We start from the raw sequence: 24,923 nt of genomic DNA on the forward strand, positions 1-24,923 counted from the left end.
GATGGCAGGACGACCGCTTCTCAGGGGCCCGGGGGGCCCACAAACGCAGCAATGTCGGCCCTGACGAAGGAATAAGAGAGAAAGTCAGTCAGAAAGGAAAGGAGCAAGTGAGCGAACCAGTGAACGGAGACCAAGAGACCAAACCCATGTAGCGAGAAAGAAAGAGGCACTAGGCGGGATCGAGGGAGAGGGCCGATCGCGAGAGCGAGAGTGATGGAGAGGAAAAAAAAGGGAAAAACGAACCGAAAACCCACACCCGAGTCGGGGACTCTTGAGGGACCTCTTCGTGCTCTCAGTTCAAACCGAGCATCCTTGGAAACCGGCGGTTCAATTCCAGTCTTCAACCTCATCGTCGTGCCTTACTCTCTACGTATCCTCTTCTTCCCCTTTTTCCCCGCTTTCTTGTTCTTTCTTCTCCGTCATCTTTTTCTTCCTCTCCTACCTCCTAGTGCTCGCACGTGTCTTCGAGAAAAGCATGAAATCGCAACCGCGAAACATTCACGTCATAGAGATTTAGCGTCACGTGACATAAATATCATACTACTTGTGTCCGACCACGTGGAGGAGATTTTCACTGATCTGCTTGCGGTCACTCTGTACCGGTGTGCGTAGCACACGAAACGTGTGCGCTAGACACACTAGACGCTAGGTTAATCGCGCTAGACAATAATACTCCGTGGCAAGTGAAACGAGAATCTTCGATATTTCTCTTCCTTGTGCGGTGAAGACACTGTGAAGACGTTCGAGGGATTTTTTTCCCGCGAGTCTTGGATTTCGATGATCGGAAAGAGGATCAACAAAATCGGTTAATCTATCGTTGGTGAGTTACAAATTATTTTTACAAAATATGTTCTTTCCCGACCGAGAATCAATGTAATTTCTTCGTAGGTCTCTTTTGAAAATAAAATTTTGTCTCTCATAATTCTTTTCCGTCGTAATAATAATCGAAAATACATAAATCCTTACATTATTTTTGTATAATAACATTTTTTAATCAATGCTGTTGAAAAAAATTCCTCGACATCAGTGTTGAAAAAAGAAAGAGAAGAAAAACAGCTTTTATTTTTTCAAATGCTCGAATGAACTTGTAATAAATTTGATTTGAACACCCAGTAGTAAGTTTTGTTTTCGATTTGTGAGCTCTGTACGTTTACCTTGACAATCTTTCGCACATTCCGTAAATTCCTTGTAATTGTTTCTGTCAGTCAGTATGTATTACTTCGCTACTTTGATAAATATAAATTTTCCATAAATTTTCTTGATTCGATTTTTCTCAATTTCTTGATTGTCATACGGAAATCATAAATTAGTATATATTAATTATATTACCGTGATTTAAATGATATTAAAAACCGGTCAAATTTAAGCGGTTTAAATTTGATATCCAAATCATGTCTTGATTTCTTATACATATAGATGCATTGAAAAAGTCAGATTCTATCTTCTCTATATTATTATACAATATTCATTTTATATGATTTTATGCAAAATTAGTAATATTAAAATACAACAAAATAAACGGTGAGAATAAAATTGAAAAATGTGATTTTAGCAATTTATATATACGTAATACGAGGCTAAAGACAAAACAGAAAGCTTAAATATGTTTTTATATTAAAGATCAAATTTCAAATTCGTCTAAATTTATTTTACATACGTATTACGAAGAAACCACATCGGGATTCGACTGGTCGAACGAGATTTTCAGGACTGTCATCTCGCGCCATCCGTACGAGAGATAATTTTTTTTGTTTTTCTCTTGACGTACTGAAATCGATCCACGATTTATCGTGATCAAATTTTCGAGGAGAGCTATCGATCTCCCAGAGATTCCACGAAACGACAGCACTGAAAGGCCTTTGAAACCAGTTTCCTAAGCTCGCGGACGTGAGAAAGGTTGCGAAGGACGAATCGCCTTTACAGTTTTGCAAAACCGACCAAAGACGTGCAGATTATAATACTCGTTCGCCTTCCGACGTTTTTTAATTTCAGACACCTCTCGATATTTACATTTAAAAAAACATAACGCATCATTAAATTCGACAATCAATTGGAATTTCGAAATTGGTCCGACATTTTCAACATTTTGCTTGAAAAATGTTCTTGGTTTTATCTGACATGCATGCGTTCCTTGCTGACATTTCCGACGCAACTAAAATCCTTGGGAAATATCGACTTTAGATCGTGGAATGATCTATTTTTCAAATCTGAAGGCAAACGCAAAATTTTTCCTAGAATTTTCGAATGACAAAAATAGGGGGTGACAAACATGATCGTTGCTGCTACGAGATTCGCCATAGTGTGACAGGCCGAGGGGAGAAATGACAGATAAAAGGAAAAAGCGGAGCCAGAATGGGGTACTTTCGTGCAGGACCCCTATAGGAATTTTCGGATCTGCGGGAGAGACGTGAAGGAGGAGAAGGGGCAACAGATTCCCTGGGATAAAACGCACATGGGTACCGGGATGAGATTATCTCAGGTCAGGTACGAGAATCGAGATTCTCCGGACGCATCGTGCCCCAGCAACAATGTGACCCACTGCGGGTTCAATGAAATTGCGTAAAAATACGTGCAGCTCATTCAAAGTGTGGGAGTCTGCGCAGAAAGATCCTCTTACGAAAATATGAAATAGCTTTAATGCAAAGAATAAAGTACGCTAACATAATTTCGTTATACTTTTGCTTGACGTATCGCTGCGAATCTATTAATTAAATCTATTAAGTATATCTATAATAAAGAATATTCTACACGAATTTATTTACGCGAAACTGAGCTGACATCAGAGAATTCGTTATCTAGTCCTGAAATAAAAAATTCTAAAACTAGAATTCAATTGTCATATTACATTCTTTGATGCATTACTCAAGTTTCATTTCGCAAAGAGAGCGCATTGGTTGGTTAAATATGTTGTCAAAAAAAAAAGCTCAGTCTCTCGTCGTAACGAATCATCCGACGTGCTCGTGGAAGGATCCCCGATCGAATCCAGTCCCTAGAAATCTCCGCCTCGTGCGGCCGTTGACCGAGACTCGCTCAAAGGGAATCCAGAAAGACGATCACCTATGAACTTACCGGCGACCGTTACACGGTTTCCAGCTTCGCCCGAGTCATTTTTCGAATTCGCCTAATCTCGACTAGACAATAGCGCGGCGACGCACGGCTGGCAACAGGACGAAACGTCCCGCTTCAGGATGCGCGCTGGAACCGGTATCCTGTCGCAGGACCGTTGGCATCTCCGGGACACCTCGCGGAAGGAGGGCACGGGGAGGGAAGAAGGATAACGGGGGCACGCAGAGGGAGTTCGAGGAAAGTTGGCGGGACCTACGGGAGGGTGCATATGTATGCGCACGTATGACGCCTTTGCGTCTAGCGCGAAGCGATTGTCCTATTGTTACGCGGGATAGGCGAGACAGGTTTCATTTATGGTCACGTATGGTAATGATTCTCGGAGAAGGAGAAAGAGAGAGTGGCACGGCTCCCATAGGTCTTCACGGGGCTCCGGTCGCAAGTGGGTAAACCGGGCAGTCAGGCAGGAGATGAGGAATCGCGCGCTGGGATACGCATATAAATTTGCATATTTTCGGCCCGCATCCTTCGACGCCCGGCCCACGTGGGAATCCACGGGCTTCTGGGCAACCGGTGCCCCGGTAAGTCGCCCAGAGAGTGACGCGCTCTTAACGGTTTCTTTTGTCGTGGAAGAATTTGTTCTGGTGCTACGCGAGCTGCGAGTTGGCGGAGACTGTCGTAGCTGCAATTGCACGTATTGCGCACATAACATTATTATTATCTATACATATTCATTATACGAATAATGGAATTTGGGAGCATGGCGAGGCAGTTACTGAAAAACAGTGTCACCACGAGTAATTTAATTATCTCGATTATGCATTCCTGGTGTATCGGAACGAGCGCGACAGTCGGATAATTTTTTTCCGTCCTTCGGCGTTCCGTATCGCGGCGCATTAATGATACCGACAACCGGAATCGCCCTATTTTCGGCCAGATACGTTTGATAGGAAATCACGATTGCGCCCGTTGCATCCTGCATTGCAACGAGTTTTTGCGGACTGTCTGCGCCGGTAGCATCTCGTTTCAGTGCACTCGTACGGCATAAGGGAGAGACACGTTGCTTTTCGTAGGTATAAACCTTCATATAAGCGAGATGATCGCATGGATACTCAAAACATGCCATAAACGGAACAATGAAATGTTTTGGTTGGCTGGTCAACCTTTACTCTTTTCTCAACCTGTTCGAAAAACTGTTCGTTCCCGTAACCGTAATCGTAGACGAGGTAGTTCTTTTGTGAGATAACCTTTGACCAATATTTTTAGTTCTGCTCGTAGGTGGTTAGCGGTAAGATTTCGCTGTCACATTGAATTTAAAGGGGACAATGGTCCACCAGCGTTTAGAGACATTCAATTAATAACAATGCGGGAAGCCCCCCGCCAAGCATGTATCAGACGGTCTTCTTTTTAGCCCGCATGTAGCTTCTGTCTAGGCAATCCCGCCACGGTTGCTCTTTGTCACTTTTATCCTATTATCGTACGATCAAACCACAGTCTACTTTGTTAACATCGGCCGTCATATAATCGAAGAGATTTCAGAAAAATATTCTACTCTCGGTAACCGACAAAAATCCAGTTCCGAATGACCGAACGAACAAATGAATAATTAACTAAATTTAATGCGTCCAAAAAGTCATAAGAGTTTCAAATTACGTGCCGTATTATCTGACCTTTCCAGAACAACCGATAATTGCGGCATCGTCCTTATTAATTTCAAACGGCAAGTACCTCTTTAGTTATGTACGACTCGCGACTTTCGATGCCGATTCCGTAACAAGGCGTTACGGACGGTTGCTGGAGCTGTTTTTTTTTAAGGCCTCTTTTCGAGCGTGGTTAATGGCACGACGGTTAAGTGACTCCTCTCGGTTTTCTCCTCCGCGCGCGCCCGCCACCGCGTTCTTCCACCGGTGCTGCTTACCCCCGTCTTTTTATTTTTCCCGAGGAACAAGGAAGAACGCGTGGAGGCAAGTGGCGAAGAGAAAGAGGGAAAACGACGAGGGAAGGGACGATCCTTCGTGTGTGGTCCTGCCGGAGTCCTCGGTCAACTCGGTCGGCCGAGGTGTCGCCTTGTGTGTGGTATGCCTCGGTGTCTTACATCGCGTCGAGACGTCTCATGCGAAACGCCATAAGGACGAGGAGGCCCGAGAAGGGTTCCGTACACATGCGAGACACAACGCGCGGAACGATGAGACTCGCGTACGTTCTATGCGAAACCCCCTAGAGAGATACTGGAGGACCCCATGGACCACGCATTCCCCGTTTTTTGCTTATTCATTCAGATATCATCTGAATGTCGTGACCACTCTTGACATCTGGAATTTAGTGCGTTGCCTAAACGTGTGTCATAAATGAAACTTGACCAACCTCAAGTTAGAGTGGTTCTCTTTACGAGGCACTCTTTCACATTTGTCTAAGCGATCATACGTTTCACGCTGATAATACGAAACTTTTGAGGGACGCAAAGAATTTCTCGGATTCTCAGACTCGAATACGTATATATCGTTATACGAATTCCTTGATCTTTTCTCTTGTAAATTCAATTGAGAATTGTATTTAGAGAAACTAAATGCATGCTCACGATTCTAGAAATATTTCTTCTTATCCTTTGTTCAGTAGAGTTCTATATAAGTACATAATTTTATTCAGATTTTTTATGTTGGCCATTGAATTAGTTGATTAATCGCTTTTATGAATCCATTAGTTTTCTAACAGGTGACATTACGTATTGCTCAACTGCCGAGCATAATGCGGGCGCAGTGTTTGTATTATTGTTAGGAGGACGATAGTCTCATTGAGACATACTTAAGAGATATTACATAACAATGCCATCACTTTTGTCACGACTTTCTTTATTCTCGTATTTGTATATTACCGTGTTAACTTTAAAGAGTATATGCCATTATATGCTGTCATTAAAAAACCCAGTAAAATGCATTCATTTTCTCATTACCGATAAAAATTTGTAATTCAACATAAATATCATTAATTATTAATTAATGCAATATGTATGCTTAAGTGCAAAGATTATTGTTAAATGTTCGATACAGCAAAGATAGAGAAAAATATCGTTTTAATGAAGCAAGAATAGCAGTACTTTTAATCGCTCATAACAGTCGAAAAGAAAACAATGGAAATAAAAATTTTACGCAAGAAAGGACAGCGTCTATTTTTGATAGTGTCATCTCAGCACGGCCTTAACCTTGGAACGACAGAAAATGTAAAAAAAGAAATGAAGGATGGAAGAAGAGAGCTACGAAAACGTACAACGGCAGCGTTTCAATGTGGGAGGTCCTATGGTTTCCCTCACACCGAAATGTTCGAATCATTTGTCAATGCAGTCCAGTTTAGCAATTCGTTTCACCAACACAGAAGTCCTACAGCGATACCATGGGTGTTGGCACGGTCTAGAGATATCCCCCCTGATCCTCGATTCTTTTCATTCCGGATCCCCTTCCGAGGTCCGAGATCTACAGAGTGGGGTCCTTCCGCGTCCTTTTGAAATGGTTTTCTTTCTTGCGGTCTACCGAAGGTGTGAAATTCGTGATTAATTATCGGTTTTCGTAGGCGGGTTGAGAATCGTGATTTTCTGTGGGTTTCTAGGGAAGATCACGTTACTCCTTACGTGGTCATTCACCGTTTATCGCACGCAATTTGAGAATAACGACGGCAAACTTAAAAGTAAAGTTTCACGACAGAAATTACAATTATTTTCTTCCATTATTAGCATTCGACATTAATGCTTCTAAAAAAATACTGCACAAAAATCGTAACTAAATCTCCGAAGGCGATGCATTCTCTGAAGAAGAATGCGCAGCTTTCGTAGCCTGACGTGGTCGTGTTTGCAAAAATATTCCTTCAACCTCCCGTGTAGCCATTCGCCGAGACATTCCTGCGCGTCGTACAAACAGGGGGGAGTTGGCAAATATTTTTCTTCCTATGTTACCGCACGCAGCACGCTCTTTTCAGAAACTGAGAAATGTGCGAAGGTGAGATTTCCGATCTTCTCCCGATGGTTGAGCATTTATACAACGCGGCATGACCAAAAAGAGACCTTTGTGGATACTACGTATCTGTGCATTGTTCTATTTATTTTTGACCTCGTAGACCCTTAGACTCAGATTTTCCGGGACTAGGTAAAGGTACACTTGCACTATGAATTTCCTGTGAATCCCTTTAAACAGGCTAACGCTACGATCGAACAATATTCTTTGTGAAGAAATAAGGCCTTGCCAGCTGTTAAATTTTGTTAATTGTTCGGAAAATAAAGAAATATTTGTAATATATATTTGGTAATTTAAATAATTTAATAAAGGGGAAAAAAATATTTTTTTAGTTCAAAGCAATTCTACTATTCATCTATTGTCTACTAAAAAGTTGTACTTTAATTTTACAATGTCACCATATCTCACAAACCTGCTTATAAAATCCAATAGAAATAAAGATTTATATAGAATAAAAATATTTCCGGATAGAAAAGATTTAAGTATATTAATATCGTATTATAATTAAATAGATAAATCGAAAAATTAAAAAAATATATACAAACATTGTATCGTTTGATTAAGATAGTTAAAACTGAAAGAGATACTTTTTCTACAGCAATAAAAATATCTGATTGCACAACGACAGCGCTATAAAATTATGCAAACTTCGAATCTATTTCTACAGACTCTTATCAGTTGTGCTAAGCAAAAGGAGCAGAACAATTAATCTTTCTAATTTTATGACAAATATAAATAATGTGTATCAAAACATGTCTCAGAATAGTATATAAGATAATATATTCTACTTATAAAAATTTATCATTTCTTATCGTGGGAATTTTATCGGAACGTTGAAATCCTTGATCGTAGATTTGATGTCACTCTGCGATGCGTTTCTAAGACAAGACAGTATCACTACAATAATAACATCAACGATGTAAGATCGCCGCAAGATATACGGGTGTAATCGCAAAATTATTTAATTGGCGAACATCGTGTATCGCGCGCACGTGTACGAGATCGGCTTCGCGAGGAGAATGCAGGAAGAACGAGAGATCACAGGAGACCCCAAGGCGGGAGGATTTAATCTTCAATTCCGAAAATCAACGTAATGTATTCCACCCCGAAGGAGGTGGTCCCTCTTGTCCGGCTTAGAGAGTGGACGAGTAGGTAAGAGAATGAGGGGGGAGGGGGACAAGAGAAGGGGGGGGGGGCTAGGAGCTCGCAACCTGTAATTTCAACGCGAACGGACTAAGTCGTCGGTAATATGGGAGCCTGGAGCTGGAATAACGGCTCATTTCCATAATTCGTTCTTTAAGCATCATTTTTAATAGGCCCCTGGCGCCGAGCGAGCGGACCGTGCGGCGCTGCGCGCCGCCGTCGGGCCCAGGGGGCTTCGTCAGACCCCCATAGTGTTTACACGACATCGGTCAGACTTCTGTTGTCCTTCGCCTTCGTTCGTATCGCCATAATGTCTTCATATTCTCACACGAATGCGAGTCGCAATCTTTAAGAGATAAGCGAGATAATTGGCAATCTTATCGCTCGCCCTTTCCATTTAATACGACTGACAATGAGACGAATTATAAAATTACCCTGTAAGAAGAGAAACGCATCGCGTTTCCACATACAAGCGATTTTTTTTCGACCGAAATCACGGGATCGATGACGCGATTATAGCTTTCGAGCAGACATGCGTGACATGCGTGATGTTGTGCGTAATTTCTTCAAATCTCTCCCGGCATAATTGCGTCCTTCTCGTTCCGCTCTTTTATGATTTACGTAAAATTACGTTGACGCACAGATGCTATCTCATTGTCTCCATTTTTGTGGCCGTGTGACGGGTCGACATAATTATTACATCCTACAGCGCGGCGACTGTGTTACGCCCGCGTTGCACCAGTACCCCGAATTTCGGTTTGGGGTACCCCACAAAAAAAACGGAAGTGCGGTGCAGCTCGCGAGGCGAGGCGCGGCAAACAAGTGGCGCACCGTCTGCTGCTGCTGGCCTTATAAACCGGTCACGTGACTGAGCAGGATCGACGAATCAACGCGTGGTAGCGCCACAAAGATCGGCGGAAGGTTGCCGCCAGCACGAGGGGGAAACCTCGCGGAAGAAAGAAAGAGAGACCGATGGATATATGTATACTTGTAAGGGGAGAAAGAAAGAAAAACAGAGGAGATACATGAAGAGAAGGAGGAAGAGGAGGAGGAGGAGGAGGAGGTGATGGTGAAGGAAGATGGTGCCGGAGCGAGATGAAAGTTCACTTCTTCCTCGGTAGCAAGGTTTCGAGTCGGTGCGGAGGTAGAGGACCCCCGCCGTGCTCTCCCGCTGCGACCGGTAGCCATCCTCCTGTCCCGTACGTAATACGCGTTACATATACGTGTGTGTGAGTGCATGCGCGACTCACGTCCGTGGGATGCACACTCCGGTGAATCCGGGATCGGCGCACGCCATTGCGATATTAATATTCCGTCTTTAAGCACGGTAAATCAACGGGGAATACGTCGTTCATCCCCGACTCCGCTTGCTGACCTCCGTCCATGGTTTCGGGTTACTACCGTGCCGGGGATCGCCCGGAAGGAAAATTCCCGCGCCGCCAGCCTCTTTTGCTCGTACATCCCACGCCCCTTATTTTCATATATATCGAAAGAATCAAGTCGCACGACGGATGAAGGTAATTTTCGCACGGTAGATGAAGAGGTATGCGCAACACATGGCGCGAAGCGAATAATATGCGTCCGATCATATCGTCGCTCATTCGACGGAAATCGACAAGAATCGCGCTTCAGAATTTTGAAGGAGTTTTCATAAAGGACAAACCCGAGACTCTCGTTCTTCCATATGTTTCTCTCACGGCACTCGAGAGACCCGCGCGACTATCGGCCGCCGGCTCCGCGCCGCCAGCGGGATTTCGAAAGAGTGGAAGATAAAAAAAAAAGGCAAAGTCTTCTCGACAGAGAGACCCCCTGCACCCCCTCCTCGACGCAGCGTGACTAAATAAAAAGTACGGCGAGAAGCACCGTGCGCGACTCGGCGGCGGCTGCTTCATGGACCGCGGGAATTTCAGCCCCCGCTGTGTGAGCCACGGTGGTGCCACGGCGGCTGTGTCACGGGAAGAGATCGCGGCACCCCCTTCCTTCCTTCCCTTCGACGTATTTTTATGACGTGAACCACACGCAAAGCGCCACGCGATCTATATACCTCGGTTTCCCACCTCGTCGCGGCTGAAAGTGGTCTCTCGCTGAGCATGGGGCGATCCAATTTTCTCCTCAAGGCTTCTCCCTCGAAAGCGGGCTTCCCGTAGGGCTTTCTTCCCATCGAGATGGGAAGCTCTAAGGTTAATGAATGAATTCAACGGAAGAACTATATTCGCCGGCGAAGGCAGCGGGCTATTTCGTCTCATCAATATTCTATCGAAGTCGATAGAAAGAAACTGATCTATCTATTTTTAATTCTTACTAATTAAATTCGAGCGCGTCTGAGCATCCTCTTAAGAAAATTAATTAATTAAGAAAATTCAACGCTAAATAACGATGCGCTTGTACTGCCAAATTTTACTACCGCGCGCCTGCGACGTAACTTTAATTAAGGAGGCATTCGGAATGTCGAAAGCAAATTATTAGCTGCGGCGGCGTTAAGCACGAAACCGCCGTGCCGCCGAAAGAAGCTTGTATCGGCAAGAGGCGGTTCAATTTTTCACAATCGTCGTAAACAGGATCCAAAGGACGTAACAGCTACCGAAATGGTCGCCTCGCTGGTAAACCGGGGGTCTCCGAGAGATCCCGGGGCCCGATGAGTATCCCCAAGGGAAAGCACGGGAATTAAATCTAAATGAAAGATCTGTGGGGGAGGGGTGAGGAGAAATAAAAATCTCTTTCGGCGTTCCTCGGACGCATCATAAGTAGCGAAGGCGAAGATAGGTAGGAGGCGAAGGAAAGAGGGCAGAGGGGGGAGGGGGAGTTGTAGGGCTATCTCTCCCGGATCTCAATCTAAAGACTCCGAACATATTTTCTCGAGTTTAGAGTCAGGCCCGGCTCCACCATTGGTCGCCGTGGAATCTACGTCCATCGGGGCCGGGATCCTTCCTTCTTTCCCTTCTCTCTTCCGCCTCTCTTTCTCTCTCCCCGTCCTCCTCTCGATTTCTTCTACCTGTTCGCCGCGTTCCCCCGAGATCAAAGCACGCCGACGCCAGCAGCCCGGTCCGTGGGGTGTCATCCGAGATGAAGGGTGGGAACGAGCGGTTGCAGGAAGGGTCAGGAGGGGAAGGGCCGGATAGGGCACCCAGGGAAAGGTGGCCATACAATATTCATTAATGCGCCGAGGTAAGGTCGCTGGGGGTATTTCTCTGGAGGATGAATCGAGAATTGAGTATCGCCGGCGTGGCGGTATAAATCATAGCATGCCTGTGAAATCGATCGGAGGGGGGGAGGGGAGAAAATCCGTTGCCTGACCCCATAACGACATCACGTAAAAGAGCTAAAAGTCCTTCGGGAAATGAGGCCGATTCTTGAATGACGACTTATGCGCAAAAGCAAGCGATGTATTATAAATGACTTGGCATAAAAAAATTATCTTTTGCGATATTGTTCAAATGAATGTTTTCTATAGCGTATTACAGTTCTGTCCGCCAACTCTTCGCTATCCTGACAATGAGATTGTAAGCGACACGCCATAAAAATTTATAAAACACATCCGAGATGGATGATACGATATGATACGTTTAGGACGAACACAACGCTCCAGCGAGGATCATTTTCGAAGTTAAGATCGCGGGACAATAGCGTTCGTGTTCCACGGTCAATCCTGCATTTTTTTTCAACGGCTATCGACCGTCTGGCATCTGGCTTGTCGTCGAGAAAGATTATATGACTCCATCCTCATCTTTTGCCTAGTCAAACGAATCGTCCAATCAATTTAACGATCATTTTTTTCAAAATATACTAGAATTTTTTTAGAAAATTTAATGAACCGTGCTTCTTTATTCTGAAATTATTTTGGAGAATCTTAAGAGATATATGTGATATTAAGCCTCGATAAAAAATATTTCTGCGAGATATGACGAAGCAGCAGTAAGAAATAACGGTAAATACGCGATATTAAGCCGCGATACTGAAGTAATGGATGGATGTCATTAATTTTGTGTTTATTCAGTTATCAGCAGTTAATGCAAGAAGACCCCCTCAGTGGTGTTATCGCCAAGTCAGCGGCGCGATAATGCGAGTGTGTGCGCACGCTCACGTATCCTCGCGCTTTTGCAAACCCATTCCTTCGTCTTTCTTGGAAAAAAAAAAGGATGGCGCAGACTGTAAATAATCGCTTACGTTATGGATAAATTTATAACGCGTACGTGTGACGGAAGGCGCAAGTAATTGGATGTTGTCGCGTCTTCTTCAATTACGGTACGGTTAGACGTTGAACAACCTTTCCACGAACTTGAGAACCGCTCGCGCTGATAGCAACAGGTGGATCTTGATCTCGACAAGCTTGAACTTGTTTACTTCGAATTGCCAGACGTACGAGTCGCGACGAGATTAGATTGCCGTTCAATTAGCACCCCGACGAAGAAGCGTCACCAGACGGCATTTCGCTCTCGATGATGCTTATAAATGCAAATAAATCGCAATAGAGAAAAAGTCTCGCGTTCTAAAAATCTTTGAATATCATAGAGTTATTTAAATGAAAAGAAAGAAATGGGTAAATAGAAGAGAGAAAAATGCGGTACTGATGCCTCGTCGCACAACGCGATTGCGCTATAAATCAGATGATCAACGGCCGAACAAAGGCCACGGCTTGCATAGCGCGATAAAGGGAGGATTTCTCACGGATCATCGGGTCCATCTTCCCTTTGTGTGATCGAAGAAAGTCGACGGGTTTCCCGGGTTTTGTTCGCGACGCGTCGCCGATCGGCGCGATCATCCTCCACGGGATGGAAAAACGGGACGAGGCTTGTCTGACTTTTCATCCGTGGAGAATGGACCCATTATCTCACGCGCGTGTGGTGCGCGTTTACGACATCTGTTGTGTCTACGAGAAGCGTATTTTCCACTCGGGAACGAAGTGGCCTTTGTAAATCGCTTTTGGCGTTACGATTTACAACAGGGAGTTAAGCATCTCGATTAATGGCGCCGTTAATTATTTACGTACGCGTTTACGGCCCGTTGCGATATAACGTGACAAACAAACGAAATGAAAGAGAAAATTAAGTGCTCTTCATTTTCTAAATATAGTAGAATGACATTGAACTTCATATCGCGTGAAATATTTCAATTTCAAAATGTCCCCGAGGAAAGACGTGGCGCGTTTGAATAGCGGAGCATTCGGAAACAACATCCGGAGAACGTGAACTCGACATCCCAATGTGGATAGATAACGTGGAATAATTCTAACATGCCGCCGAGAATGAAAATAATATCACCTTGACCATTTGTCCCAGTGATTAATGGCGTTGCGCCTTCGAGAGATTAGTCGGTCAAAGGAAACGTCATCGTCCCTCCTCCCCCTCCCCCTTAATTAGCGTGTTAATTCCGAGTATTTAGATAAGGTCTGGAATTGGCCGATGTTTACGAAAGTTTACCGAGAGCCAATCGCATGATTGCTCGGTGCAAATGTTGTCGCGACAAATGATTCGTGGCAAATCGGATTATGTAACGTGGAATTTTTCCTCTGCTACGCGTGCGATACTCTATGTCGTGACGCGCCGTGGAACGCGTCGCGGCTCGATGATAGCGGATGCGTCGATCCCCCTTTTTCCATATCGCGAATTTATGTTGGACTCCGTACCGTGCGTCAGGAGTCCTGCGTATAGGCGTAATTGAGAGTATACCATGCGGGCTGACACTGAGCATAACTACCGAGCGGCATCGGCATTGCCTAACGATCCTGTTGATTTCTCCGAGGTCATACCGCACGGAGATCATCGTGATCATCATCATCATCGGCGCGTGCTCGTCCAATTATGAAAGCTCACGCCTACGGTCAGATGTCGTTTAATTCTTTATCCACTCCAATATCTCCGCTCCGATCGTCTCGCCGACGCTTTTAATCATCGTTCCTTTTAAGCGCCGCACGAAGACGCAAATCGCCTCTCCTGTCCGTTATCAATTACGTCATCGGGCCAGAAACGTGTTCTCCGGCAAGACCGCGGCGACCTTCACCGGATCGCCTTTCGAAACGACGACAAGCGGCCACTTCCTGATGACGAAGGCCCCCCCGGATCGAAGGTGCCCCCGGCGCGGCGCGGCGCGGCGCGGCGGCCACGGCCGTCGTCCAGGGTCGATCGCTGCCGTCATTTTCGCGAGCGCGTGATTCTCCGCCGCCGGGAAGAAATTACCGGGCCAACGACGGCGACCGAGTCTGTTGACTCAGCTTGCAGCCCGCCCATTCACACCGACGCGTTAATACGGCAGATAATACATCGCCACGTTGTGAAAGATACGCGCGGACTTTGTTCCCACCCGCGATGATCAGCAGCGCGTCGCATGAGGCGAAATCAACGATAGGGGCCACGTCAATTTCGGCGGGTCGTGATTACCATGCGGGGGGTAACCGAGCGTCCTTATCTCATTGTTCACGAGATAAATGTATCTATCCTCCTTTTTTTCGTGGAACACGAATCAATTTTCATTTTGTCAACAGGATGTCAGCGAGAAAGATTTATAATTTTTGCTCATGCGTACAATAACATATAATTCCATTTTAAAGCTTTAAATGATTTATTAATAATATCATTTCGCTTACTTTTGTCATTATGATTTTTCTAGAACATCCAAATTATTTCTAAAAATTAATCTAAGAAAATCATTAGTTACAGACTATTAGTCTTTATATTATTAAAATAATTCTTAACATATGAGTTCTACTTTCGCAATGTAATATCTACAATCGGCTACATATATTTTATAACAAATCGCTGTTCAATTAGTTCCACGTCGAATCGAGTTGATATTAACTCGTCTGCTAAGGCGTTACTGTTACGAAGCTGGCTAATACGCGACAAACTGTTATCAGTCTTCTTCTCTGTGCTAGTGATACTCATGGAGGGGCAAGCGATAGCGCGACAATATATAAGCTTGCACATTCGTCTCTGCCATCAGTTTGATATTTCCGTTTCGTTTTGCTGCAGTATCATTTGTGTGATATTCTGATCACGTCGAGCTTTCATCTCGAGCATTCGAGCGAAAATAATTAAAAAGAAAAAGAAGTACGGTAAATAAATAGCTGCAGATCCTCCAGTGTGCTATAAAGGGACCAGCCAAGGCGACGGCGCAACTACAGCTCAATTGGCAAAGATTCATTGCTCTTCATCCTCGAATTCTCTGACCATTTTTACGTCTTTCTTCTCTTTCTCTTCGACGCAGCGTTTCCATCGTCAGTAAGCGCGGCAAGCCATACGCGCTCAGAAAAGATGGGACTCTCTTAGCATCGACTGAGCCGTTCTCGCGATTACCATCGATTAAATCGTTCGCTGTCCTCTGAATCGAATTCAGCTAATCGGACCTCAGCTACTTTCAATCGTTGTTGTATATATTCGGTGAAAATAACACGCGCGAAGACTGTCTCCGGAAGTGCGACGGCAGTATTTTATGATTCGTTCGCCGCGATTGTCCAGCCCAGTTATGTTCTCGATCAAGTACAGCAAGCAATTCCTGAGCTACCGTATACTCAAGTCCAACCGGTTCAAATATATCTGACGATACGGACTCGGACTACGTGGTAGAGGGTGCGCGCAAGGTGGTGTGTGTGTATTGTACTACGGGCGACTTGTACCTACGGTGCTCAGGAAAGCAGAGACGAGGGTGCCCCGACAAGACCTGGAAAGTCTTGTAGAGTCCAATGGCCGAATCGGCTTGCACGGCGATGCGAGCTTGAGGAAGTACGTCGGACTACGACGACGCGACAGAAAACTGGCGTCATCGAAAATCGCTAGTGAGGCGAATCTTTCGAGAGCAAGGGGCACACGGGAGCTTAGAGGAAAAAAAAATCGTTTGCGGAACAAACTGAATTGGTAATGACGATTGATGAGATACTTCATCGTCGAGGAAATTTTTAACAAGAAATAAAGTATCACAATTTTTGGAATAAGCTTGCCAAGAAAGCGATATAGCGAAAAAAATCTGACTGATAACGACGAATTATTTTATTAACAAAAAAAGTCTTGAGCAAAAAAATTAAGATTGACAATCAAGACTTATAAAATTTTATCAAGCCGTGAAAGGCTGTGGCAGTTGATAATTTTATTGTTGAGGGAAGTTTCAAACAGAAAAATAAATCGAATATTAGTCATTAGCGAGACGATAAAGTTCTGAGGAGACTCCCTTTGAGGGACGGATTTATCTAGAGTAACGACATCGCTCGAGGATAATACGCTTGTATGTCAGCTTGTGAAAGATCATTATTAGAGCGAAAATCGAGCGGCACGATCAAAGTTGAGAAATCACTCGGAAATTCCTTTGAAAGAGGCACTAAACGCGACAACCGTCACGTGCACATTCACGTGTATACATTTGCACGATACGCACATCATCAGGTGCGCGTAATCAGGCCTGCATAAAACGCGAATTAAACGAAATCACTAATTAAAGCGACGATCGAGCGAAATCTGCACGTCTTTGGCAAATCGGTGAAATTGATTAAAGTCAAAGGCAAAAGTTAATGAGAAAAATGATCGTTTATGTTCCGGGCAGAATGCCAACTCACGTTGGTCCCTACGGCGCCGCTCGTTACCCGGGCACCCTGCTAGGAGCTGTCCCGGGTTTTTACAGCCCGGTTTCCGGCTACTCCACCAGCCCGGTCTCGAGCTACTACGGGAGCCTCCAGCATCAACCACCGCTGGACCTTCCGGTTTGGCCGCGGAGGATGCCGGCCGAGGAGGAACTAGGAGCCTCGCCGGCCGCCGGTTTGACCGGCCTCGGGGTGTCTCCGAGCGCCCTTGGCAACGGCGGTCCCCCGAGTCCGGCGCACAGCGACTCGGACGCGTCTAGTTCGAGCTTGGAACTAGGTACCATCAGGACCGGCGAAAACGCCCAATTAAAATGCAGGTAAAAAACCAAAAAAAACATTAAACGTTTACATTATTGTACTTTCGTAATAAAACGTAACATAAAAATCACGAGATAAATCGAATAGAAAAAAAGTATACAAAAAAGTAAAAAATTATACATATAATAATTTAAATATATGTGATATATAAAAATTTTAATATATATTATAAATTACAAATTATATATACTGGATTAACGTAGCTAAAATTATATATTTTTAAATATATCCAAGAAACAGATCGCTGGATCGATTAATTGGCTCGGGCATTACTTTTCAACGAGTACACTGCGCTCAATATTATTGTTATTAAAAGACCAATTAAGATAGGAGTGAGAAAGATAAAGTCGCGACATCGTGTTATTTTAAAGAAATTCAGTATCGTCGTTAAACGTCATCAGGAAAAGTCAATACTTCTGCTTTTAGTTAGATTATTCAAATCACATCAAACTTAGCATTAGTTTAGCACTTGTTTACGGTTTTAGAATGTATGATACAGATAGTTTCCCACTCCGGTTTTTTGAGATATATGAAATCGCGTTATCTAAATGCAACACAGATTTCTTGTATCGGTCGGTATACTTGAATCCTGATTGACGTCGTTTTCTCTTATCGCAAGACAAGCAATATAATCCTATTAAGCACTTCTATTTATCTCTCCTCGTTTTCTTCCGTTCGAATTTATCCAAATCAATTATTTTATCTTAATCCGCGCGCATGCATTTTTTCCACCTGTTATCTTATCTTTTTTCTACCTTTGTACCTTAACATTTTTCCACGTACGCTTTTCTAACGACTTTTATCTGATAAATCTATTATAAAATGAAACGACAAAATAATGCGTTTCACGCATCTTATCCTTCGCGTCTCAAGAAATTGCAACAAGTAGTGCAATCAAGGCGATCAAATGTCGACGTCTCGCTTCACTTTGCACTTTGTCGTAGACATTGTGTTCCTCTTAAACGGCGCTAATTTATCTCTCTCGATATAGATGCCACATGTCCATACGCGCTTACACGTGCCGGTTACATACCGGTTACAACCAGTTTTCCGTATCTCGGCTGATATCGCGCGGAGGTCTTTACTGCTTCTCAGATACTCGGAGAAAATTCTGTAATTCATCTCGACAAGTGCATCTACCGTCTCGGAACGTACGAGATTAAGAGCTCGACTTGCGGACTCGTTTTCTTCCTCGCGCCTTTTCGCGGAATTCAGATCTATCCGACGCTCTGTCCGGGGACAGCTTACCCTCGCGGGAAGAGGATTGGTATCTCTAATGGTAAACAGGTTTGCGACCGGCTCGATTTATATATTCAAAGTCTACGCGCTCTCTCGATAAAATTTAGACTCAACACAAGGCGAAACGATAGCGATTTTGCCTTCGGATAACGAATGAAAGAAGGAAACTGTTGATTTTGTAAAGCAATGAATCATTGACTGCTGGATGGTACGTGTTTAAACACATGTGTAGATAGTACCATATATAGTTTTCATTAAAGTTAATTTATCTTTCATATGCACGATACATCGATTCTGCCTTGTGTTATCACGACGCAAATAAAAAATTAAAAAGGGTCTTCGTACTATCGCGGAGTTTTGGTGGACGCGATTATCACGAAGAAATTACTTCTTTCACGCGGTGGGCACGTGAAAGCCGGAGCGCTCGCTGTGATCATAGAGAATATCATTCTTTCCTATCAAGACACTTGCTTATTACATCAACCATATATTTTTAAATATAGCATCTTTTACTAATGTACGCAATCTATCTTAATGGAAAATATCGTTGATTAGAGACTTTTATATACATATTATTTTAAGGTCATGTTAGGTAATAATGTAAAGTTAATCTATAATATTATCTGTCCTGAAGATACATTGTAGTTTGTATAATTCCTACTATTTGTGAATCAAATAATTGGTAAGGATGTTTGACTAATCAAATCAGGTTAATCAAATCAGGATTACCATGATCCTTCTGTGGACATATCCCTGTGCCTCTTAATTGAAAAAAAATCGTCGTTGATTGGAATAGTCTCTCCGCACTCGAGTCTCTCTCTCTCTCTCTCTCTCTCTCTCTCTCGCGCGCGCGCGCGCGTCAAACGGCAGCAATTGCAAAATGGCCGCAATTGGTATCAATTGGACGAGCCAGCGAACATTCATATGACGCAAATTACATTTCGATACTTCAGAGTAGCGTCGAGCAGCTATATTTACGTATCATCCTTGATTAATCTCAATTCGTGATTTCGCAAAGTGGTAACTAATTTAAAAAACAGATAATAAAATTACGTTGTTCTTGACGTTACATTCTTTATCCTGTGTTAAAAGAATTAAATTGTAATATTTCTCTCTTACAGATGGCAAGACTGTGGCCGATGGTTCACGTCCCTGGAGCAACTTGCAGGACACGTTGGGAGATTGCACGCAGCGCCCGGTGTGCGGGGTCTGTTTTATTGCGGATGGGAAGGATGCGCAAGAGGCGAGCGTGGGTTTAACGCGAGGTAAAATTTTTTCAGCTGTATAATATTATGCGCGCGTAACACAGAAATCACTTTTGCATTCTTAACGAACACTTTGCGTTCCTCTCGTGCAGGTACAAGATGCTGGTCCATGTACGGACACACACGAATGAGAAGCCGCATCATTGCTTCCAATGTGACAAGAGTTTCAGCAGAGCGGAGAACCTGAAAATTCACGCGCGTTCTCACACCGGCGAACGTCCTTATGTCTGTCCCGTCGAGGGTTGCAACAAAGCTTACTCGAATTCTTCGGATAGATTCAAGCATACTAGAACTCATTCTGTGGATAAGCCATATTATTGCAAGGTGCCGGGTTGCCCCAAGAGGTACACCGATCCATCGTCCTTAAGGAAGCACGTCAAGACCTACCGCCACTACGTGAACAACAACGACAAGATCCAAGAGAAGACCTATGACGATAGCAACATCCAGGAGAAAACGAGATTCGATGCTTCGCCCGACAAGCAGAGCAGCAGCGCGCATTCCGAATCGGACAAAAAGGACTCGAGTATCGAAAGCGTATCGGGTTGCAGTCCAAAGACCAGCAGCTTCGAGGAGCAAAGAAACTTTGTCGAGTGGAACAACATGTACAATCTTCAGGAACAGCGGAAAGAACAGGAGCAAGTCACCCCGCCCAAGCCGTACGAGCAGGATGTGAAGATCTATCCTAGGATGTACGATGACAGTTACATTATACCGGACAGGATTCAAGTGAATCCCATGTACGCTTCCAGTAGCACCATCATCAAGGACTGCTCTGTAGCTTCCTCGTCGCCTCATACGAGTCCCGGTCGAGTGTCCGATTCGATGCCGCGTATTGGGATGCAGTCAACGCCTATCAAGACCGAGGAACCCATGGAGTACAGCGTTACCAAGGCCACCACGGTGGATTATAGGAACATCGAATCGATCGTCAATAGTACGCCCTGCAAGAAGGAAAACACGGTCAGTTGCGATCCCGTGAGGCACTCTGTAATCAAGCGGGCGGAGGATCTGAAGATGGAGGTCGAGCAGACGCTACTCAAAGAGGAATCGAAGGACACCAGCGGCGACTGTTGTTGTCGGCACAAATGTTGCGTGCACAGCAATGACAGCATCCTACAAAAAACAAAAATCCTTTCAGATCTCATTCTCAAGTCGCAGAATCCGCTCTTTCGGCATCTATTGGGCTCGGTGGATTTGCAGTATGGGCTGGAGAATATGTGGAGCAACATGGTAGATACTAGTAACACATGCGGCCAAGACCTCAGAGTAAAAGACCTCAGAGTAAAAATCGAGAACGTCACTGAGATGGAACAAGACCTGCCACTGGACTTGACGATCAACAAATAACGAACAATTAGCTATCAACATACCAAAAAGCTCGTAGTCGTCAATACGAATTTTATCTTTATCATTTGACAAAATACGAATTAAACGAAACGCCATGATTTTAAACGCAGTCAATCAGTATAATTTAATTGATCAACAAAGAAAAATTACTGCATTATTGAAATGAAAAGTTTCGATTGTATTGCGAAACCAAATATATTTTAATACCTTATAATGTGAAAAAAAATGACAAAATGAAAACAATCCAAGATTGGACAAGAATTTGCTCAATCCGCAGCTGTCTAGAAATAGTTGCACTAATCGAACCGTTAATCGGAAAAATAATCGGACTAGCTATAAGTGCAACTCGACAATTTTAATCAATTACTTGGAGTAATTACTTACAATGTTCCCGCTTTCGAATTGGCTACTAAAATTGGATAAGATACTAATACAGATAGGTAGCTGAAACAATAATAAAAGTTAAATTGGGAACTTATTATAAGGCTGTAAATATATCTGAAAAGTACGCACAAAAATGTGAAATAATTGGCTCTTGCCCAGTAATTTAATTTCTGTTAGAATTGAATTTCAAGAGTTAGTTTTTATAATGTAAGACGCTTAATAATCAGTACTCTATGTAAACAAAACATATGTATCATATGTATATAGAAATTTATATGTATGTATATGTATGTGTGGCGAGTCAATTGATAAATGAAGTAACATGGAGTAAAGTACCCAGAGAACATTAAGACATCTTATAGGATATCTAAAAGACTTCCTAAAATTTTTTAGGCGTCCTATAAAATTGTCAAAAAGAGGAATTTGACATCTTTAAGACGTCTTATGTCACGTCTTTGAAATATTGTTTTAAAATGCTTTAAGATATCTTATTTTTATTTGTAGACATATTGCGAAGTAAACATTAGTGATGCGGAAATACTTTAATAAGAAAAAATATATAAATGAAAAAATAGCGTTGGTTTATCAATAATTTAATATTTACATACATAATTTTGTTAACAATCTATCTCTTATTTTATATACAAATATATATATAAATGTATGTATATCGTATTAACATACAATATACATACATATATACGTATTAATTATACTATGTATTTATTAAAATATATATATAAAGATATATATATTATAATAGATATAAATTTTTATCGATAAAATTATGTAAATATTAAATCATTGATACACTTATCAAGTTCCGAGATCTTTCTCGTGTTCTTCTTCTTGTTAACGTTTTCTTTTTTAGCTTTTTCGAAAAGCTTCGCCTTATGTCACCGAATAATACAAAATATTAGAACGCCAGGTTTAAATTTACATTTTTATAAATTATATTATATTGAGATTGGCCATGTCTATTTAATTAATAAACGTTATAACAGCAATGTAAATAATTGCACATGCTCTAAAAAATGTCTTATAAAAAATAATATACAGACGTCTTTTCAGAAAGTTTTTTTAAACACATGTGTTTGTCTGAGGTGTCTTTCTCTACTAGCAGAACGCGTTTAACGATGTGAATTAAATAAAAAAAGAACATTATTTATGTGTTGTTCTTTTCCTTTCCTTCGCGGTAAATTATTTGCGTAATTATTCATAGCTACTTGTAATATAATTAATGTAAATAAAATGCATACGATAATATTATAAAAAAAGATACTTGTAAAATTTTTATAAAGTTACTATGCATGAAATTAATAAAAAATGTTTGCAAAAAGAATTTTAGGGATATAAAATATTGACTGTATTTAAAACATAAAAAATAAAAAATTAACCGATAAAAACGAGAATATTAGTTCATTAGCGAGAATATAGCAAATTGCATAGAAATATAAATTATCATGATTTTCAATTTCAATGTCCTCATTATTTAACTTGAATTTTTAAAATAGTAAATTATTTTTTCAAGCTGTAAAATATAATAAAGCCGTTTAATTATCGACTGCAACATTTATTGATTAAAACGAATCAATGGCGTTATATTGTAACCATTATCTTTTTCAAAAATTTTTTAATAAGTAGATATATTTAAAAATAAGTTTATATATATATAGACATATACAGACTTCATTTTTTACTTATTATAACAGAAAAAAGCTACATATAGTCTTCAAGAAAATTTTATAATTGCAACATTTGTCGCTAGATGGCAATTTCATCCTTGTTGAACATTCCCCTCTACTTCATGTGTGTGGCTTATGACAAAAATATAACCTAACTTCCACTGTCATTAAACAGTTTATTTTATTTAACAAACGCTGTGTTAGAGTAAACGCAATATTCTTAACACAATGGCAAATGATCGGGAGGTACTTCGGGAAATATGGGATGGCAAGATTCCAATCTGTTTTACTCTCAACTCTGAGGAAATTTGCGACTTACAAGGGCCAGATCCCTTTTACTTGATGGTATCTAGATTAAGTTATTTTCCACTGTGTACAGAAAAGGTAAGAGATCTTTGCAGCACAGTTTATAAGAATTTTATTATTGGCATATAACTCTCTACGAATGTACGTGACTGACTGAATAATTTTATCTGTAATATTGAATGTTATTTTAGGTCCGGAAACATTTCATACGGCATATACAAAGCGACAGTAAACAAGAGCACGAGATGTGGCTGGAATTTAATGGAATACCGTTGAAGTGGCACTATCCAATCGGTGTTTTATTGGACATTTATTTCAATGACGTTCAATTACCTTGGAACATTGTCGTCCACTTTGATAAATTTCCAGAGAATGTTCTAATGCACTGTCAAAACAAGTACGTAATAATTTTATGTCAGCAAATTGGTAGTAATCAAATCAAGCAGAACCTGATGGCAGATTGACAATAGAAATTGAGCAGAATCTGCGCCACTGAATATTACAAAACTGCCATTAGGAAATGTCCGTTTCTCGCATGTCAAATTTATGTCGAACTCTCTGCAAAATCAAAGTCTATATAAAAATGCAGACGTAATTGATATCAGTTTTTCTGACATGTCTGAGCAAATCTACTGCCATTCTGCCGAAAATTCTATTTTGCTTAAAGTACAGTTTTATGTAACATTAACACGATTTGTTCGCTCTGTTCGCTCATTTGATAGTTATGCGATATAAATATAATTTTAGGGAAGTTGTAGAGGCACATTTTCTCTCATGTATAAAAGAAGCTGATGTTTTGAAGCATAGAGGCCAAATTGTTTCTAGTATGCAAAAAAAAGACCACACACAGTTATGGAATGGCATTATGAATGATAAATTCGATCAGTTCTGGTCTGTGAATGGTAGGCTTATGGAAGCCAGTACTGAAGAGGGATTTAAATATATTCCATTCCGTTGTTATACAAGTGAAGATAAATATATACAAAGACTTGTAAAACCAATGAATGAAGAAGGCCAAAGAAAAACTTTAAAGCATTTGTTAAATGAAGTGTTCCCAGATCAGGAAAATGGTATTATTATACAAGTTACTCTAATAAGAGACATGTCACAACTGTTTATATAAAAAAAAAACGTATTTCTTACATTTTTGTTTACTACAATATTTTAAGGAGAATCAAATCGATTTTCTGAACAGTGTCGTAATGTGTCTCTTGTAGATGCTATTGTGCATATATATATATATATATTTATTTATTTAATTAAATTTATACTTATTAATTTTATTTTATAGTTACAGTGCGCACTCATGGCATTGTACCACCATTAGAAACGCCGCTTCAATGGATGTCGGAACATTTAAGTTACCCAGATAATTTTCTACATTTAATCGTAGTCACATCATAATATCTATTGAAAAACAGATAATTTTATTATCAGTGATAAAATAATTTTTCTGTGATTTATCATGTACTGTTTTTATTATTTTATGTATTTATTTCATAAAAAAAACTTCCCATAAAAATTCCACCTGTAACAAAATCAATTGGCCTACCAAGGGTGATGTAAAGGGAAAAAAATATATTTACCTGAAATCTCGATACTGTAA

At 41.7% G+C, this 24,923-nt stretch overlaps 2 protein-coding genes across 3 annotated transcripts; both read left to right on the top strand.

Annotated features, from left to right (window-relative positions):
- Window positions 1–213: 213 nt before the first annotated feature.
- Window positions 214–21,882, top strand: LOC105450042 (transcriptional activator GLI3-like). Of its 2 annotated transcripts, XM_011689640.1 has the most exons (4): window positions 214–820; window positions 16,734–17,087; window positions 19,449–19,592; window positions 19,685–21,882. In XM_011689640.1, exons 2-4 carry the CDS (start codon window positions 16,735–16,737, stop codon window positions 20,940–20,942), a joined length of 1,755 nt encoding a protein of 584 aa, XP_011687942.1. In that variant the 5' UTR covers window positions 214–820; window position 16,734; the 3' UTR covers window positions 20,943–21,882. The 2 variants fall into 2 exon arrangements, with proteins under 2 accessions (XP_011687942.1, XP_011687941.1); XM_011689639.1 differs by lacking the exon at window positions 214–820 and having other exon boundaries at window positions 15,102–17,087.
- A 1,210-nt stretch (window positions 21,883–23,092) lies between these two features.
- Window positions 23,093–24,923, top strand: LOC105450043 (autophagy protein 5). Its single transcript, XM_011689641.1, has 4 exons — window positions 23,093–23,395; window positions 23,509–23,714; window positions 24,065–24,387; window positions 24,609–24,923. Exons 1-4 carry the CDS (start codon window positions 23,240–23,242, stop codon window positions 24,719–24,721), a joined length of 798 nt encoding a protein of 265 aa, XP_011687943.1. The 5' UTR covers window positions 23,093–23,239; the 3' UTR covers window positions 24,722–24,923.

The sequence above is a fragment of the Wasmannia auropunctata genome, unplaced genomic scaffold, assembly GCF_000956235.1.
Source record: "Wasmannia auropunctata unplaced genomic scaffold, wasmannia.A_1.0 LD336069.1, whole genome shotgun sequence".
Taxonomy (NCBI): domain Eukaryota; kingdom Metazoa; phylum Arthropoda; class Insecta; order Hymenoptera; family Formicidae; genus Wasmannia; species Wasmannia auropunctata.